A 19,453-nucleotide genomic window follows, 5' to 3' on the forward strand; every position below is an offset into this window, starting at 1 on the left:
ATGCTAGGGGTCAGTAACCTTGAAAGAGACCTGGGAGTGATGGTAGACACAACACTGAAGGCGTCGGCACAATGCGCCACAGCCTCGAGGAAAGCAAATCAAATGTTAGGTATCATTAAGAAGGGTATCTCGACCAGAACGAAGGAAGTCATCCTGCCACTGTACCGGGCTATGGTGCGCCCGCACCTGGAATACTGTGTACAGTACTGGTCACCGTACCTCAAAAAGGACATAGCAATGCTTGAGAGAGTCCAGAGAAGAGCAACTAAACTGATTAAGGGTATGGAAAACCTTACATACACTGACAGACTGAAGAAGCTGGGGTTGTTCTCCCTGGAAAAGCGGAGACTCAGAGGAGATATGATAGAGACCTTCAAGATCCTGAGGGGCATCGAAAAGGTTGACAAGGATAGATTTTTCAATTTGAAAGAAACCACAAGAACAAGGGGTCACTCGATGAAATTGAAGGGGGACAGGTTTAAAACAAACGCAAGGAAATTCTTCTTCACACAGAGGGTGGTGGACACATGGAACACCCTTCCGGAGGCCGTGATAAGAAATAGCACAGTACAGGGTTTCAAGGATGACCTGGATAGGTTCCTGGAGGACAAAGGGATTGAGGGGTACAGATAAGAGCAGTGGAAAGTTTAGAGATAAGTGTTGAGGTAGACATAAAATTAGTCAAGGACCGCAGATCAGGCAATATGCCTGATGGGCCACCGCGTGAGCGGACCGCCGGGCTAGATGGACCTCTGGTCTGCCCCGGCGGAGGCGACTACTTATGTACTTATGTACTTATGTACTTATGTACTTATAACAAAGATATTTAACTCAGAGGACAAGGGGCCTCTAAAAAGTTCTCAGCCCGATCAAGAAGAGAATGATGTGGAGCCATGAAATTTACAAGCTATTCTACACTTTTCTTGATATTTTTTATTTCAGTGATATGAAATGAAAAGTGTCAAGAAAAGCAGGGAATAACTTGTAAGTTTCTTTTTTTATATATTTAATTCTTTATTTGATTATTCATTACAATAACAAATATTCACGAACATCCACCAAATTCTGTATATAAAATACAACTTAACATATAAAGGAAATAAGTCAACCATGATTTAGTCCACATTATAATGGTCACCGGTATTAAATAGGAAATGAAATCTATCTATCATTTAACATCGCAGGCAGTAATTGGCTAATCTATATAAATAAAATACACCTCCCTCCAATATATATCAAGAGCTACGCAATTGAGAAGAAAAGAATTTCTAAAGTTAAAAACAAGGGTTTTAGCTCTTGATGCATCATATTATTTAAAATTTCCATGTAAATTTCTTGTAAAATTACAAGATATTGAATATGTATTTTGGGATCCCATTCAATTGCAACAGTTTTTATTAGCTAGAGAACAGAAATGATTTTTTCCTTTTCCTTTTGTTGTCTCACAACTGAGAATTTGGAGGTGGTAAAAGTCCCAAGTAGTATTGAAGGGTTTAAGATTCATAAAAGTATGGATCAAGAACCATTTCTTTGTTTTCTTCTTATCTTTTTGTAATTAGATATGGTGCCATGTCTCCCCATTGTTGTGGGCTTTGAAAGGAATATTGTTTTGTATGTATATTTACTGTTAATTATATCTAAGAATCCTTTTTTTCCTTGGTATCATCTGATATTGTAAATTATTAAATTTTGTATAAATTTAAAAAAAAATATATATATATATATAAAGTTATTAATAATAGAAATTAAACTTTCAACAGGAGTTTTCCTTTAATAAAGTCTTCTAACTGGACTGGTTCAAAAAAAGTATACTTGTCACTTCCATACGAGACTAAGCACTTACACGAAAGTTGAGAAAGAATGTAGCTCGAGCTGCCACCACCTTAGGTTTTAGCTGGAGAAATTGTTTCCTTTTAAACTGAGTATATCTAGAGACATCCGGAAAAATTGTCACACAGCCACAAAACAGGTCTTGTTTTTTCAAGAAATATAATTTCAAAATAGCCTGTTTATCCAGCTCTGTTTTGAAGACCACTATTAAAGTTGCTCGTTTATCAATTATATCCTTAGAGGATTCAAGAAATTGTGATACATTCAAACTGTCAGGTGAAATGAGTTTATCCATTTCACCTTCTTTAAGTATTTCTTTAGATGCTCTTGGAATGTAATAGAGGTTATCTAATTCAAGATTATCCACTTTAGTATAATGCAATATATCCCTCAAATACATTTTCAAGAGTTCCAAAGAAGATAAATAGTGCGTTAACGGAAAATTCAATAGACCGGTTTTTAGCCCTTATGGAATTCTCTAATTTTTCTAACTTAGTGTGAATCAACATACCATATTGGAAACAGCATTTACTTGTAAAGTATTAACAGCTTGATCTAATTTTTCTAACTTTTGTGCTGTTTCCCCCTGTTTAACATCGTAATCTCTAATTTTAACTGTAACATCAGAAGAAAATTGGCATAGTGTCAAAACGTTTTTTTGTAATGATGACTCTATTCTGTTAATACTTAGCCAAACTTCGTTTAAAATGATCTCTGTGTCCTTAGGGAGGACTTCAGAGCCTTGCCCTATGACCATCTGCACAGGGATCAGCTCTTTATGTCCCTCCAAGGATTGACCAAAATCCTCTAGTCCAGAAGGTAATGATATTTGTGGGGAAGAAGATATTACCTCCTGCACTGGGTGGGACTCTTCTAACCCTGGAAAATATAGTGGTTGAGGAGGTAGTGCAGGTTCTCCAGAGGACAGTGAAGCTGTTAAAGTATCCAAATTTACCTTCTCTTTCTCTTGCGGCAACACAAGAGCCATAAGGTGGCGATCCATCGGACCCGTCATCAAAATTAGTAGTACTACTTTGGCCTTTCTCTTGCCCATATTGGTAAAGTTCGATACTCCCTGCTCCCTGCTCCTCTTGGGCTCTGAAGGGGCTCAAAAGGGGCGAGCCCCTTTGGCTCGCGACCCGTGGGCCGCATTCCGCAGCTAGGTGGTAATTTAAAGATCCTGGAAGGACCCTCTCAGCTGGCTGGGCGGTAAGCTGTGGGACTGCCTGTCCCGATGTTAAAAAGTGCTTCTCAGTACTGGCGGCAAGTTCTCTCCATGGCTAGGTGGTAATTTAAAGATCCTGGAAGGACCCTCTCAGCTGGCTGGGCGGTAAGCTGCGAGACTGCCTGTCCCGATGTTAAAAAGTGCTTCTCAGCACTGGCGACAAGTTCTCTCCACGGCTAGGTGGTAATTTAAAGATCCCGGAAGGACCCTCTCATCTGGCTGGACGGTAAGCTGAGGGACTGCCTGTCCCGATGTTAAAAAGTGCTTCTCAGCACTGGAGGCAAGTTCTATCCGCGGCTAGGTGGTAATTTAAAGATCCTGGAAGGACCCTCTCAGCTGGCTGGGCGGTAAGCTGCGGGACTGCTTGTCCCAATGTTGAAAAGTGCTTCTCAGCACTGGCGGCAAGTTCTCTCCGTGGCTAGGTGGTAATTTAAAGATCCTGGAAGGACCCTCTCAGCTGGCTGGGCGGTAAGCTGCGGGACTGCTTGTCCCAATGTTGAAAAGTGCTTCTCAGCACTGGCGGCAAGTTCTCTCCGTGGCTAGGTGGTAATTTAAAGATCCTGGAAGGACCCTCTCAGCTGGCTGGGAGGTAAGCTGCGGGACTGCCTGTCCCGATGTTGGAAAGTGCTTCTCAGCACTGGCGGCCATAACTTGTAAGTTTCATGGCTTCACATCATTCTCTTCTTGGCTGGGCTGAGAACTTTTCAATGGCCCCTTGAATAAGAACATAAGAATTTCTGCTGATGAGTCAGACCAGTGGTCCATCGTGCCCAGCAGTCTGCTCACGCAGCGGCCCCCAGGTCAAAGACTTGTGCCCTAACCAAGACCAGCCTTACCTGCATTCGTTTCGGTTCAGCAGGAACTTGTCCAACCTTGTCTTGAATCCCTAGAGGATGTTTTCCCTTATAACAGACTCCAGAAGAACATTCCAGTTCTCTACCACTCTCTGTGTGGAGAAGAACTTCCTTACATTCGTACAGAATCTATCCCCTTTTAACTTCGTTCTCTCTTCTTTGGAGAGGGTGAACAACCTGTCTTTATCTACTAAGTCTATTCCCTTCATTATCTTGAATGTTTCGATCATGTATCCTCTCAGTCTCTTCTTTTCAAGGGAGAACAGGCCCAGCTTCCCTAATCTCTCACTGTACGGCAACTCCTCCAACCCCTTAACCATTTTAGTTGCTTTTCTCTGGACCCTTTCGAGTAGTACTGTGTCCTTCTTCATGTACGGCGACCAGTGTTGGACGCAGTATTCCAGGTGAGGGCGTACCATGACCCAGTACAGTGGCATCATAACCTTCTCCGATCTGTTCATGATCCCCTTCTTAATCATTCCTAGTATTCTATTTGCCCTTTTCGCCGCCACCCTTTGCGCATTCGGCTTCATTGACTTGTCAACCAGTACTCCCAGGTCTCTTTCCTGGGGGGTCTCTCCAAGTACCGCCCCGGATATCTTGTATTCGTGTGTGGGATTTTTGATACCGACATGCATTACCTTACACTTATCCATGTTGAACCTCATTTGCCATGTCGCTGCCCATTTCTCGAGCGTGGTTATGTCACATTGCAGATCTTCACATGAAACCCAGTGTAGACACTGCTAAGTGTACTGTCACTTTAAATCTCTGAGTCAATGCCCACACCACATGCTTGCAGGTGCTTTCCCCCCTGATATCAATGCAGGGGATCATCAGTATAGTAAAAAAGCAAAGAAGCCAATGAGGAGAGGTGGCAGAGTTGTGAGAATATATGCCTGCTGTCCTCACAGAACACCTGCTAAGTATATTTGTTTTCTCTGAGGAAAAGTGAGCATTCTAGTCTCATATGTGGGACTCCATAGCTGCCAGGGCCATGATTAGAAAAATTAAAGTATTGTTTAAACATTAGCCTGACGTAATTGTAGAGAGCTGGAGGGAATGATGGCTCTCAGGAAGTGAAAAGATTTTACAGAACTGCTTGTCCAAACCAACTGTCTCTTCTGGAGTTCTGTTTGAGACAGTAATGGGAAATGAATTTATGTATTGAGGACCATGTAGCTGCTTTGCAGATTTTTTCAACAGAAGCAGAGTGAAAGTGAGCTACTGAAGCCACATGGCCTTGAAGTGTCAGATCAGTCTGAGTATACATGAAGGAGCTACAATCTGCCAACTAAGTTGAAATTGTTCACTTTGTAACACCAGTTTCAAGTCTGTTGAGATCAAAAGCAATAAAGAGTTGGGAGAACCTCGTATGAGGTTTGGTACGTTCCAGGTGGTACTCTAAAGCATGCTTGCAATCCAAGGTATGGCTCACTGCTTCTTCAGGATGAGTGTGTGGTTTTGGAAAGAAAACTGGTAGAACAATGGATTGAGACTAACATATGCAGGAATTTTGGATTTGTTCAAAGGACTACCCTGTCATGATAAAATCTTGTATAAGGTGGATCTGAGACAAGGTCTTGAGTCTCGTTAATTTTGAGTGGAAATGTGATTACCAGAAAAATCACCTTCCAAGTACGGAGTTTGAAGGAGCAAGATTGCAATGGTTTCAAAGGAACTTTCACGAGTATTAAAAGAACCACATTGAGAATTCCCCAAAAACTGGAGGTGGCTTTATAGGAGGTTTCGTATGAAACAAACCCTTCATAAAATGTACCATTAAAGGATGAATGGATACGGGTTTTCCATCCAAGGGCGCACGGAAAGCACTTATAGCACTCAGATAAACAAATTGGGTTTTAGATCAGAGTCCGAAATTGGATGGAAAGGGACAGGCGATAGGTTCCAGAGAATGTAAAGTACATCAGGAAGAAAACTATGTTCACTTAAAGTGGTAACACTGAGTAGATGGCTTTCTAGAAGCTTGTATAATGTTTGAAACAGCAGATGAAAGCTGATAAGAGTCTATGTGGTCAGAGAGAGAGAGAAAACACGCTGTCAGAGCCAGAGAGCGGGGGTTGGGTTGACGAAGGGACCCCTCATTCTGAGTCAGCAGGATTGGCTTCTTATGAACAAAATTCAGCCTGTAGTCCAGGGCATCTTTAATACCATACCACCTTCACTGGGAAGGGAGGTATGCTTTGTCACCTGTACCACCAGTGAATCCACTTTTGGAAAAACAAAGCTGGTTAAATTCTGCAGAGCTTTGCCATGGCTTTGGCCACCTGAAGGGGCCCCTCCGGAACCACCTAATGGTAATGTCTTGATGAGAAGGAAAACAGGAGGTCTGTGCTTTTGTTCTGTTCATAAACGAGCGCTGTGTAGCAGAGGACTTTGGAGTCTCTATGTTTAATTCCTAGAGGGATTCTATGATCACTTCCAAAAATGCTGAAGGCTTAAATAGCCTGTCCACAGTCGGGTCCCCCAATATCAGGTGCCTCCACCAGATCTGGATCGAACCCCCTAGAGATGAAACAGTATCTCATGCTTCAGAGAACCCTGACTGGGAGAGTAAAGGCAGAGCCAATTTTGTCCTGATCTTCCTCAGACTGAACTTCCCCATCTTGCACATGGTACTGTTGCTAAGGAATTGCGCTCCTGGGGGGGGAACCCCCCCCCAACACCAGCAGGACCACAATCCCTGAGGGTTTCATGTGGCCCTTGTTAATCATGTAAGCTCCAAACATCATATTGATGAATTCAAGGGAAACCCCTGCCCAGGACATCCAGAGAGCCACTGCAAACACTCACGAGCACCTTTCTGGGGTTTTGCGGCAGCACCACAGCTGTGCTTCACCAGGGAGGCACTTGTGCTGCTCCCTGGCTCACATCTGGACTTTTTTCGGGGCAATAGCAGTTTTTTAGTGCAGGCCAGCGCATTGAATGCTCTGTGCTGCTGCCGACATTCATAGAGTTTGAGCATCGGGAGCAGTGCAGAGCATTCAGCGTACTGGCCTGCACTAAAAACCGCTATCGTGGTTTTATAAAAAAGGGGGCGGGTAACTAACTTACTTAGTCAACCAGTAATATTTTATTACTCCAGTGTTTTTAAGCCAGTTGTATTTTGGTTTAGTGTGTGAATTATTTCATTGAAGCTGGTACGTAATATTATAGTTATTTCATAGGTATTTTATAACATACATGCCTATAGCTGATATGCACATGACTAAAATACTGGAATTTATACATATATATTTCCACCTACACCTAGCTGGCTCATTATAGAATATGTTTCCTTCAAACCTCCATGTGCCATAGGCTTTATACACATAAGTAGAACATTCTTTAAAATTGTTGCTTATATGTATCCACCAATGTACCTGTGTAAATTATCTTTTTGCACAGGCAGGTAATAAGTACCTCTTCTAAAATCACCTCAAGGATATTTTTCATGTACTTCATTTCAGAATATTTGAGCTTAAAATGCCTCTCAGGCTATGATTTACCAAATATGTATCTAGCTTGAGTAATAATATATGTCATTTTCCTGCTACTACAGTCAGTTTCTAAGTTCTGACAATTAAATATTGTGGATTATCAAAGGAATAGCAAGAAAATTAATAAAAGAACAATTCCCTTAATGGAAATTATGATTTTTAAACTCATACCCAATCAGCATGTGGCAGATATTGTAATTTGTGTGTCACCAGAACAACTGTTCTCTTGTCTTCCTGGAGAAACTTTAGGATTCCTTCCTGCATTAAATGATCACTTAAATGAATGTCTAGAGCAGAGAACGGGTCATCCTGCAAAAATAGTAAAAGAAAATTAGAATAAAGACATTGTAAAGAAAGTAGAGCCATCTCCCACAGACATATGCAAACTCTTTAAGAAAAATATCCTATATTCAAGTTATTCAAGAAAACCTAATTCAACTTTCTAAAAATATATACTACATCTTAATGCATTTTGTTCTTTTATTCCTGCAGTTTTGGTATGAATTTGAAAGCACATGAACTTCAAGAACAGGAGCACCACAAAATTATGTGATCCCCTAAATCAATGAATATGCATGTCCTGAAGAAGAATGTTGTCACAATATATAGATTCCTTGCTAAAGAAGAGAGGAGGACATTTCTCTGGGTAAGTATACATTATTTTGTTCTGTGCTTTGATAATTTGGGGGATAAAAGCTAAATTGTAGGTTCCTTTATAAAGACAGTTTAGATCTTAAAAGAGCAAACCTTACTTAGCTAGTTTCCACAGTATAAATGCCTTTTATAACTCTTAAACTTGAACTGTCTAGTAGATAGTCTCTGGCAGGCAGAACACGATCTGGCTTAGTCTTCATTCCCGCCCACCTACCCAACTCATTTTTTACTTATAGTCTTAATTTATAGTCAATTATTCTAATTAGGATAACAGGAGAACTGTTTTATTACATATTCTTATTAATTTCATTGTTTGCTAAGAATAAAACACTAAATAAAGCATACAATATAATCCTAAGGCTCTCTATACTAGTCTAATATTCATAGTACCTTAATAAGGTTTAATTAATCAGCTCAATAATACTAATATGTAGACAGTAGTCCAGCAGCAAGAGGGGTGCTATCCAGTCTTTTGCACTGTCACATGTATGATTATTTTTCAGTTGGCAGGAAGTTATATGTTTGTGCTCACTACAAAGAGCTCCTAGCTCTCAGGGAATGAGTCCTTTCCCTTGAGGCTAGAGTAGCAGGCTTGGAGGACCTGAGGGAGACAGAGAGGTACCTAGAGGAGACCTACAGGAACATTGTAGAGAAGTCCCACCTCCAATCTAGGAGCCCTTGTGAATCCTTGGAGGAAGGAGATCTCCTAAAAGAAGAGCATCACCTTGGTGAAGTAGGAAATAGCCAGGACCTGTCCACCAGAGGATGTAATATCCTCTTGCACTGAGGATGTGTCCCCTGGGGCTTTTGCCCAGGAGGGAAGGGACAGGACAGCTGTTGTAGTTGGTGATTCAATCATTAGGCATGAAGATAGCTGGGTGGCATAAGGATCACTTAGTCACTTGCCTGACAGGTACAAAGTTGGTGAACATCACGGGTGACTTAGATAGAATTTTAGATAGTGCTGGGGAGGAGCCAGCTGTCTTGGTATATGTAGGTACCAATGACATAGGAAAATGTGGGAGGGCGGTTCTGGAAGCCAAATTTAGGCTCTTAGGTAGAAAGCTGAAATCCAGGGTAACACTTTCCGATATGTTCCCTGTTTCATGTGCAGGACCCAAGAGGCAGACAGAGCTCCGAAGTCTCAATGTGTGGTTGAGACAATGGTGCAGGAATGAGGGATTTAGATTTGTTAGGAACTGGGCAACCTTCTGGGAATGGGGAAGACTCTATTTTAACCAGGATGGAACTGGGTTGCTGGTGCTAACGTTTAAAAAGGAGATAGAGAAGCTATTAAACTAAGATGGGGGGGGGGGAAGCAGACAGCCACCCAGGAGTGGATGGTTCGGTGTGGAATATTCTTCAGGATATTATTGAAATAGGATATTTAGAGAGTCCTAATAGAGAGGTTTCAATAATGGTGAAGAAAGCCAAAAGTGTTTAAAAAGAAAGCAGAGTAAAGGACTCAAATTATCCCTGTCATTTTTTCAGCAGTCTGTAGATACAAGGAAAAAGCACAATTGCTAGAAGCTTAAAAAATAAGATAGGAGAGTTAGAGTATATAGCACTGAATGAAGAGGGAAATATAATAGGCATCTCAGATACCTGGTGGAAGGAGGACAATCAATGGGTACAAATTATATCACAATGATAGAGTAGATCAAATTGGAAGGGGTTTGTTATGTTTATGCTATATGTTAAAGAGAGAATTGAATCAAACAAAATAAACATTCTGCATGACACAGATAGCAGGGTGGAATCCATATGGACAGAAATTCCATGTGTGAAGGAAAGGAATATACAGGTAGGGTTACACTACCATCCCCATGACAGAATGAGCAGCAGATGAAGAAATGTTTTCAGAGATTAGGAAAGCTGGCAAATTGGGCAACAGTATAATACTGGGTGATTTAAATTATCTCTTTATATATGCAGACATAACACATTCAAATGACTCATGCAAAAAACATATAAGTGCTCCAATTTAAACCATAAAACAACTACTTCATTGTCCAGTATCTAAATGGAAAAAAGGGGGACAAAAATATAAGTGGAATAAAAGACCTCAGTTATGCTTCATGAGTCAGAAAAAAACCTCTACTTTCTATTTCCAATTATATTGTCCAGTTCACACATCTACATCAAACATATACTGTGACAGTCCATAGAGCTGATAGGTTCAAGTAGCTGATTATGAAAAGAAACTGGAACAAGGAGAAAAAGTGCTACTCTCATCAAAAAAGCAAATACAGTGAAAAACAAGGACTTAGCTGTGCTCTATGCCATCCATAAATCTCCACAACTTCACTGGAAAAACCTCTATCCGTGACAACCAAGATACCAGTACTGGAAACCACAGGTCCAAACCCAAGAGGGACTCCCCGTTTTACCTCATTTACCCAACTTGCTCGTTTACCATCTATTATTACTATTATTGTACACCGCCTAGAAATTTATATAAGCGGTATAACAAACTTTTTAATAAATTTGGAAATTTGGAATTTAATATTTCGTTTCTCAAACATGGCGATGAGGCTCACAGATGCTCAGAGTAAATCACTTCCTGCAGAGTTCAAACTTCACCCTCAGCTAAACTAACTACCAGTCAACACTCTCTTTCCTCATGAGCAACACAACACTGACCATTCTATTTGCACATTTAACGCTCTACAGTAAACAGTATCTAATGTATAAATCCAGCATTGTTTCTGTTGTCCTAGATAACGGCACCAATTCCAATCCTGAGGCAATTACTTGCTCTGCTCTATCAAACATCTTAAAGACACAAAATCATGTTGATGTTGCAGGCAATGAGACACTAAGGGCTCTTCCACCCTATGATATGTAATATGCCCTTTAATGATGGAAATACAGATGTACGAGGACTGACAATTAAGTTCATGAACTTGCCTCCGTGCGCTTACATTGGCAGCATGGTACAAACAACTCGATATAGTTTCATTACCCGGTTAACTGCTGCTGAATTTCCAAAGATAGCCAGTAGAGCGGTGTTTCTCATCTCAGTCCTGTAGTACCTCCTTGCCAGTCAGGTTTTCAAGATATGCACAATGAATATGCATGAAAGAAATTTGCATATAATGGAGGCAGTGCTTGCAAATCAAGTTTATGCAAATTCAATGTGGATATCCTGAAAACCTGACTGGCAAGGGGGTACTCCAGGACCGAATTGAGAAGCACTGCAGTAAAGTATGATTTTAAATAGGCAGATCCAAGTAGTGCATATCAAACAATAACCTCACTGCTGTATCTTTAAAGCCATGAGGACTTAGCAATGAGAACTTGGCTGTGGTGCAAGGTAAAAAATTTAAAGGAATAGCATGTTCAGACAAATAATATTAGATATGAATAAAAAAAATGTTCTTGGTTTACCAGCCCCCAATCTAACCTATCAGAGCCTAGATTGCTATATGTTCTGCATTTGAATGTAAACCCATTTGAATCAAACTCATACTTTATGGCATTGCTAAATGTTGCAATAGATAAAAACACAAACAACATAAATGTTCTTACCAGAAAAACAATGCTAGTATTTTGATAGAGTGCTCGAGCAACGCTGATTCTTTGCCGTTGGCCTCCACTTAAGTTAATTCCCTATTAAAAAATGAAACACAACTCAAATATCATGGACAAAAAAGCACATACTGTGATTTGTGAAAGATGATATATTTATATTTGGAGGTACCAGAATATTTATGACTTTATGGGCTCCTTTTACTAAGCCGCGCTAGCGGTTTAACGCTTATGATAGCGCGCGCTAAACCACCGGACGCGTTAGCCGCTACCGCCTCCTCTTGAGCAGGCAGTAGTTTTTGGCCAGCGGGGGGGTTAGCGCGTGATGAAAAGTCATGCGCTTTAACCCTGCTAGTGTGGCTTAGTAAAAGGAGCCCTATGTTTTTTTTTAAACACATTATTTATCCCGACTACAAAGCATCTCATTTTTGGAATATAATATACGAAACAAGGAATTCTAAAACTACAAATTTATTTTAAAAATTTCCTTCAAAATTCCAGTCAGCACATATAAAATAAATAGACAAGTTTCCACACATTAAAGAGCACTCGGGTCCATCATCTGTTTTTTAACCCTTCACTTCTTCATATCTGTTTGAATTTTGTTACAATTTTGCATTATCTCACCTCTGCCCATAGATTACTCTAGATATCAACCACCCTCTAAGAAAAAAGATATTTCCTCATATTTCATTTGAGCATCCCTCCTGCTCTCTAGCTTTATGTCATGACAGTGGTGCATATTTTCATAGCATGTGGACATCTCAAAAGACCAAGGGCTCCTTTTACTAAGCTGTGTTAGTGGTTTTAGCATGCACTACAATGCCGCGTGCGCTAGACGCTAACGCCTCCATAGAGTTTTTCTGCATAACGCAGGGGTTAGCGCGTGCTAAAAACGCTACCGCAGCTTAGTAAAAGGAGCCCCAAAACTAGATGCCCATGTGCCTGAAACATCGAAGTATGGATTTTGAAAAGGCAGAAAAGGGACCTCCAACACTAGTTTTATGTCCAAATAGCAAGGGGGCATGTTGTGGGAGTGTTTGGTGTAGGATTAGAAAGGGCTTGAAATCTGGACATCCAAGAGTGATTATCAAAGGGGAAGAAGTGTCTAAGTCTAAGAAGAAGGATGTCCTTATATAGGCCTGTTTAAGGCAAGTCCAGGATGCAAAAAAAGTGCCTTGACTGAGCAGCTGTCCACTAAAGAGATTAAGGCATGACACCACCTTAATCCCCCAGTGGCTGCTGTCCTCCCTCTCCCCTGAAAATGAAACCGAGAGGGAATACCAGGCTGTATGACGGCTTCCGGTATTATAAGCATTCTTAAGAAAAAAACAAAGCTCTCTCTTTTTTTGTAATTGTGAGCCCTCCACAGCAGCGGGAGATATGCCCATTCTCTCCTGCTGCATCACAACACCCCCCGCCTCCGACCCCTCTCCCCGTACCTTTCATTAGATGGATGACTGGAGGGATGCCTATTCCCTCCAACCAGCTGGTTCACCTCTTCTAAAATGGGCCTTCCTTTCCCCAGTGCATCCTGGGATGCACGGGGGTGGGACCTGGGACTCTGATTGGCCCAGGTTGTTTAAGGCCCCTCCCAATATCTGCAATTTATTGTGGAACACTATGTAAGTTAAGCATCTATTCAAAGAACAACTCTTAGATGCCCTGCTGATACTTTTGTAACAATACTCTTATTTGCATAAGTGCTGGTACTCTAAACATTTACGCCTGCAAAGAATGCATAAATGTAGGCGGTAGGCTACATTATCTAGCCCAATGGATATGATTTCATAAATCCCATTTCTGATTGTTAAATGGTGCTGACTAAATGGCATAGAACAATGTGAGTGTTATGCAAGTAGAGATTACAGCGAGAAGAAAGAAGAAACAACTTGTCTCAAAACATGGAACTGCTAACAATGGAACTGTATTCTCTGACTTTTTTCCATTTCCACATGAATAAATTCTTTAATATTTGTGGATATTTGTACTTAGAGGGGCATAATCAAAAGAATTGTCTAAGTTCGATTTGGACGTATGGTGCTAGACGCCAAAAGTCAGCAGTGGTAAAATGTCCATTCTCAAAAAATATGTCTAGAATATTTTTTTTTGAAAATTGTATATCTGTATGTCCAGACATTTGATCGTCCAGACTGCCACTACATCTATCTTTATATCACATTCTCGACCAAAAATTCGGCCAAAACCCAAATCCCAAACACCCAGAATCAGACCTTTTGGGCCATTGTGATGGACTGGCCACACAGACATTGCAACAGGGCACTGCTGTGAACTTCATATAAAGGGTGCCACATAAACATCTCATCAGAACTCCTTAACAGAATATGAGAGTACCCCTATGGAGAGCACCCCAAAACACCCTATACCCACCTGTCTACAACCCCAATAGCCCTTATGGCTGCAATTGCCACCTATATAGCAGTACAATAGGGTTTTGGATTTTTTGGGTGGGCTCACATTTTCCACCATGAATGTAGTGGTTAGAGTGGCTTATGGGCCTGGGTCCTCCTCTCTATAGTTCACTAGCCCCCCCCCCCCCAGGCTATTTAAAACACCTGTATGCATCTCTACTAGGCTTTCCGGAGGCAGGTATGTACGATTTATTCTGATATTTGTGGCAGTGTGAGGGGGTCAGTGATCACTGGGGGAGTGTGTGGGGGGGTCTTTACTTTGTCTCTGCAGTGGTTATCTGGTCACTTTGGATACCTTTTTGGCACTTATGCCTGCTTTTACATCGTCTAACTCAGTGGTTCTCAACCCTGTCCTGGAGGACCATCAGGCCAATCGGGTTTTCAGGATAACTTTAATGAATATGCATGGAGCAGATTTGCATGCCTGTCACTTCCATTATATGCAAATCTCTCTCATGCATATTCATTAGGGCTAGTCTGAAAATCCGATTGGCCTGGTGGTCCTCCAGGACAGGGTTGGGAACCACTGGTATAACTCACTACATATAAGTTTCGTCCAGAATGTCTCCTGAAACATTTCATTGCAGGATGACTAAGTCTAGGGCAGCCAACATCTCGCCCAAATACCGCCCTAACCATTCCTCTAGATACACCCCTTTTAGTTCTGGGCGCACAGCAGCCTTCAGAAGCCTAAAAAATCCCTGAATATGTCCTGAAAGTCTTTTAGGTCGTCCAAGTGCCGACTTGGGCGGGTTTTTAGACGTGTTTAAGTTTTGAAAGTCTGTAATGTAGTCTCTGTTTCAATTTACTATCAATAAATTAGAAATTTAATTTCCTTTACCCGTTCTCCAATTTCTGTCTGATCTCCAAAAGGTAGTAGGTCAATGTCAGGCTGCAGAGAGCAAGCATCTGTGACAGATTTATACCTGTAAGGATACAGCACATTTTGAACCATTAAACAAATGCTCTCAATAGGAAGTAGAAAACAGAGCAGTGGTCTTCATTAATTTTTAAGTCAGGGCCACTTTGGACCCAAATGAGCTGAAGGAGAGTCACCAAATATCTTCCCATGCATTGCTGTGACACTGCTGACCATTGTGTTTCTTTTTTTTTTAACATTTTTATTATTTTATTAAATTACAATAGTTAATACATTTAATTGAAAAAAGCAAAATATTATAAAGAATACACTATTTCAAACAAATAATATATAAAATCATAACTATACCCAATCTCCTTCCATCAATTATTAATATTAGCAATACTAAACAACTTTAATATGAAAATTTAATATCCATTTTCCCAATACCTTTCCATACCCTACCCCCCTATCCCATCCCAGATGTGTAATGAAAAAACTCATGCAGCTATAGGGACTCTAGATCATCTGATATTTTTTTGTCCGCTGATATTTCGTTTTTGGGAGTCAATTTGGGGACAAATAAATATAGTCGTAGAATCGGATATTTAAAAGCCGTCTTTTCTTGATTTTAACTGGAATTGCAGTTCAAATGATCACAAAAAATTGGAAAAGCCATGACAGATTAAATTATACATTTTGGTGGACAAATGTATGTAATACATATAGATATGAGAGAGTGAACGCAGAATGTTTAGGGTTTAGGGTTTTATTTAACAAAATATGGAGTCCATTGGCTTTATTTGCTGCTTCACATTAAAAGATAATATATTGACCATTGTGTTTCAGTGGTGTCTTCCCCACTAGCCTGCCTTCAAAGTTTTTATTGAGGGTGTCCTCAGGGAGGTAGGCATTTTAAAATGCATTTTCTTCATCTATTGAGAGACGCTTTGTCTTTCAACCAGGCAGCTTTTTTTCCCATGAACTAAGTTAGAGAAGCAGAGATTAGCAGAAAAAAAAGCCAGAATGATGATGAAAGCCACCACAGAGGCCTTCAGGGACTGCCATTGACCCTCGGGCCTTGCATTGAAGAATGCTACAATAGAGTGTCTCTGGCTCCCAGTGCAGTAAACTAAGATCACTGAACCTCCTGTTGACTGTTAGAAATTTCTGAAATATTCACATTAAAAAATAAATCAGCATCAGAATTTATTAAAGCATATCTTTAAATTCCCCTCCTTGTTCTTGCACAAGAACAGGGCACCACATAACAAGAGAACTGTGGTCTAAAGCAACATATCAAACTCTCCATAAATGGTTATGTAATTCAGTATGAAGGTGTAACACCATTCTGGTTTTTTGTCATTTGTTAGGTAAATATTGGAAGTTTATGAATGATTTGAACTTGACACTGATTTATAATAAGGGCTCAGAATGTAGGGTGGGAGTTAAGTATTTATCACTGTTACCATTGATGATTATTAACTGATATAGATATTGTTAATTTGTTTGGACATTTTATCACACTTATTGTAAGTATGAAAATGAATAAAGAATTTAAAAAAACAAACAAAAAAAAGAATGTAATCCCATTTATGTAAATTTTTAGAATAGAATTTTCCCAAACTAGTACAGTAGATTATGATTTTGTATCCTTCGCTCAGGTTTTGTACCTTTTCTGTGCTGATGATTCTCAAATGACAGAAGTATATACAGGAACCCCCGCAAATTTTGAAAAACTGGAAATGTGGTTTTTCGCTTGTCAAAAGGCAAGGGAGGCAGGAATGGGCAGCTGGAGCGCTGGTGGGTGAAGAAAATCACTCGCGGTCTGCTCTGACCGCCTCTTCCTGGAGTAAAGTCGGGCTACACCAACCAGGAGCTGCTTTGACAAGCAGCTCCTGATTGGTGTAGCCAGACTTTACTACAGGAAGAGGCGGTCAGAGCAGACCGCAAATGAGCGAGTCCACGATTCGTGAATTTGCGGGGGAACACTATTTATTAGGGCTATGCATCAATTAAAATTTTTAATTGCACGATTAATTGCATAAAGTACCCCTCACGTTGCCTTCGGTATAGTGCACTATATAACAGCAGACAAAAATTCTCAAAACTGGCACATTTCAGTTCATTGTCCCATAGAAAAGAGGTAGATCGAATTCCATTAACCCCGTTATTAAACTAAAAATAAAATCATTTATATTAGCTTTGTTGTCTGGAGATTTTATCTTTCTAGTCATCTCGTTCCACATCTCTGGTTTTACTTTCCTGTGCTCTGTCTATTCACTCTTTAATTTTCTTTTTTTTTTTTCTTCTTTACTTTCTGCCCTATATCCATCTTTCATGATCAATTTGTCTTTCATTTTTTAATTTTCCTATTCAAATCTGTTTCATTTCTATCTCTCCTCTTCCCTACCATTAATGGGCACCTTCATCTCCCTCCCCTTACATGGGTACTCTCTTTTCCCTTCTCTCTTCCCTCCACTCCCTCTCCCCACACTGATATGTTGAGTAATAACATTTTACATTTAGCAATGTGGAAAGCATGCTATTGGATTTGATAATTAGCAAAATTACCTCTGCTTGTTAAAAGTGCTCCCAAATGTTATGTTTTCCTCTACTGTAGCATTTAGTAGCCAGGGCTTCTGAGCTGCATAAGCTACAGAGTTTCTGTTTTTACTGGGGAAAAAAAGAGAAATCGGGAAATATAAACCAAGCATTCACATAAACAATGAATTTGATGCATTATGCAAAAAGTATAATGGGTGTTCTCCATGGACAGCAGGATAAGCCAGCCACACATAGGTTTCATCACTACTGATGGAATCTGTCAGAAGCCCAGAAAAACACAGAAGACTTTCTGGGTAAGTGCAATTGTCTCCATCCTTCACCTCCTCTCCCCAGTGGCTAGTGTTACCCTTGCCAGCCTGCTTATCAGTTAATTGAAAAACTGAGGCATCAAAAGACTTCAGTCACAGGCGAAGAGTGAAGGAATGTGTGGTTGGTTTATCTTGCTGTCCACAAAGAACCCCCATTTTATGTAAGCAAATTAACCCAAACTGGAGTAAGCTTTGACAGCAGGTCCAGAGGTTGGCAAAACAGACCAACACCAGGCAGACCTACGGTCCAGTAAATGGGAAGGTCAGATCAGGATCAAGGCTGGAGTGGGCTTCAACAGCAACTCCAGTGTTTGGGAAGTAAACCCAATGCTGAGCAGTTTTCTATGGTCTGTGCCCCAAAATTGGCAAGGAGCGAGAGAGATTAAATATGCATATATCACATCACGTTCAAAGCATATGCTTTGATTGCAGGTGTTGTGTATCTCAATGGCGAGGAGAGGTAGAATCGTAAAGTTGTTATTAGCAAATAAACGATATTAATCAGTGGTGGGAGAATAGAAGGCATTCTTAGGAATGGAAGCAACAGTATTGTGGTATTGACCTTGTGAAGTTTCTGGATGGTGCACATGAGTAGAGGTATAGGGGAAACGCGTAGCATAGTCTCATCCCCCACAGAATCACCAAGGATAATTTTGCACTGGCTGGCCTCTTTGGGCAAAATTTGGGGTATTTGGTGTTGTCTGCTGTCACAAAGATGTAAGTCTTTTGATTCAGCTTATACATCAGCTAGACTCTAATAATTCTTCAGAAACAATAGCTATTAACAAGAAACTAGAACTGATTCACCAATGGCTTGAGATTAATAGATTAGCCTTGAATGTCAACAAATCCAATGTTATGTTTTTCCCTTGGAAAGAAGGTCACAAACTTCTGTTTCCCATCACTATTAAAGGTTCTATCCTGCAATCGACCAGTAGCATTAAGATCCTTGGGGTTATTTTTGACAGCAGACTTACCTTCCACGAACATATTAGTAATATTGTTAGATCTACCTTCTTTAGATTACGGCAAATTTGTTCTGTTTCCAAATTTCTATACCCTAAGGAGTAAATTCTCTATTAGTACGTCTAAGTTAGGCGTGCTTTAGACGTCCAGAAACGGCAGGGCCAATTAACCGGTACTTAGGCGTACGGTAGACGTCCCGACAATCTAGCCGCGTAAAATAAACGCAGGTTTCTGAAACGTCATTAAGACGTTTCCAATGGACCCATGATAGACGTGGGTAAGGTTTTTTGGACGTCTCCAATGGACCCATGATAGACGTAGGTACGTTTTTTTTTTTTGTTTTTTTTTTTTTTAAATTATACTTTATTTATACTCTTTATTATCACACATTCAGCATTGTAAGTATAGGATGATGAAAAAGATAACTAAAACACAGTATACCATTTTCTAAACTATATATTAGTTAATCTAGCAGAGAACACTTCTGTGTTGTATCTTTTTCCTCTAGGATATCAGAATTGTACAGTTTACCATTAATACAAGGAAAAAAAATATGTTATGTTTCAAAGGAGAACTAGAAGATGAAATGTACCTAGTGGGTGTTGAACTTACATTATCAGTATGAAAGGTGGGAACCGGTAGATGTGTGCTACACAGAAAGCTGTACAGGAATGTCATACTCACCTCCTATTAGAAGTGGAAAGGATAGGACTTTGAACACCATAT

At 40.3% G+C, this 19,453-nt stretch overlaps 1 protein-coding gene across 1 annotated transcript in view; it reads right to left on the bottom strand.

Annotated features, from left to right (window-relative positions):
• The window catches only part of ABCC9 (ATP binding cassette subfamily C member 9), a 343,621-nt gene that overhangs the window by 111,500 nt on the left and 212,668 nt on the right, over positions 1-19,453 (bottom strand). The window contains 4 exon segments of the mRNA XM_033952235.1: positions 7,581-7,718; positions 11,595-11,675; positions 14,868-14,952; positions 17,460-17,561. Of these exon segments, the coding sequence (XP_033808126.1) occupies positions 7,581-7,718; positions 11,595-11,675; positions 14,868-14,952; positions 17,460-17,561 (406 nt within the window).

The sequence above is a fragment of the Geotrypetes seraphini genome, chromosome 7 (assembly GCF_902459505.1).
Source record: "Geotrypetes seraphini chromosome 7, aGeoSer1.1, whole genome shotgun sequence".
Taxonomy (NCBI): Eukaryota; Metazoa; Chordata; class Amphibia; order Gymnophiona; family Dermophiidae; genus Geotrypetes; species Geotrypetes seraphini.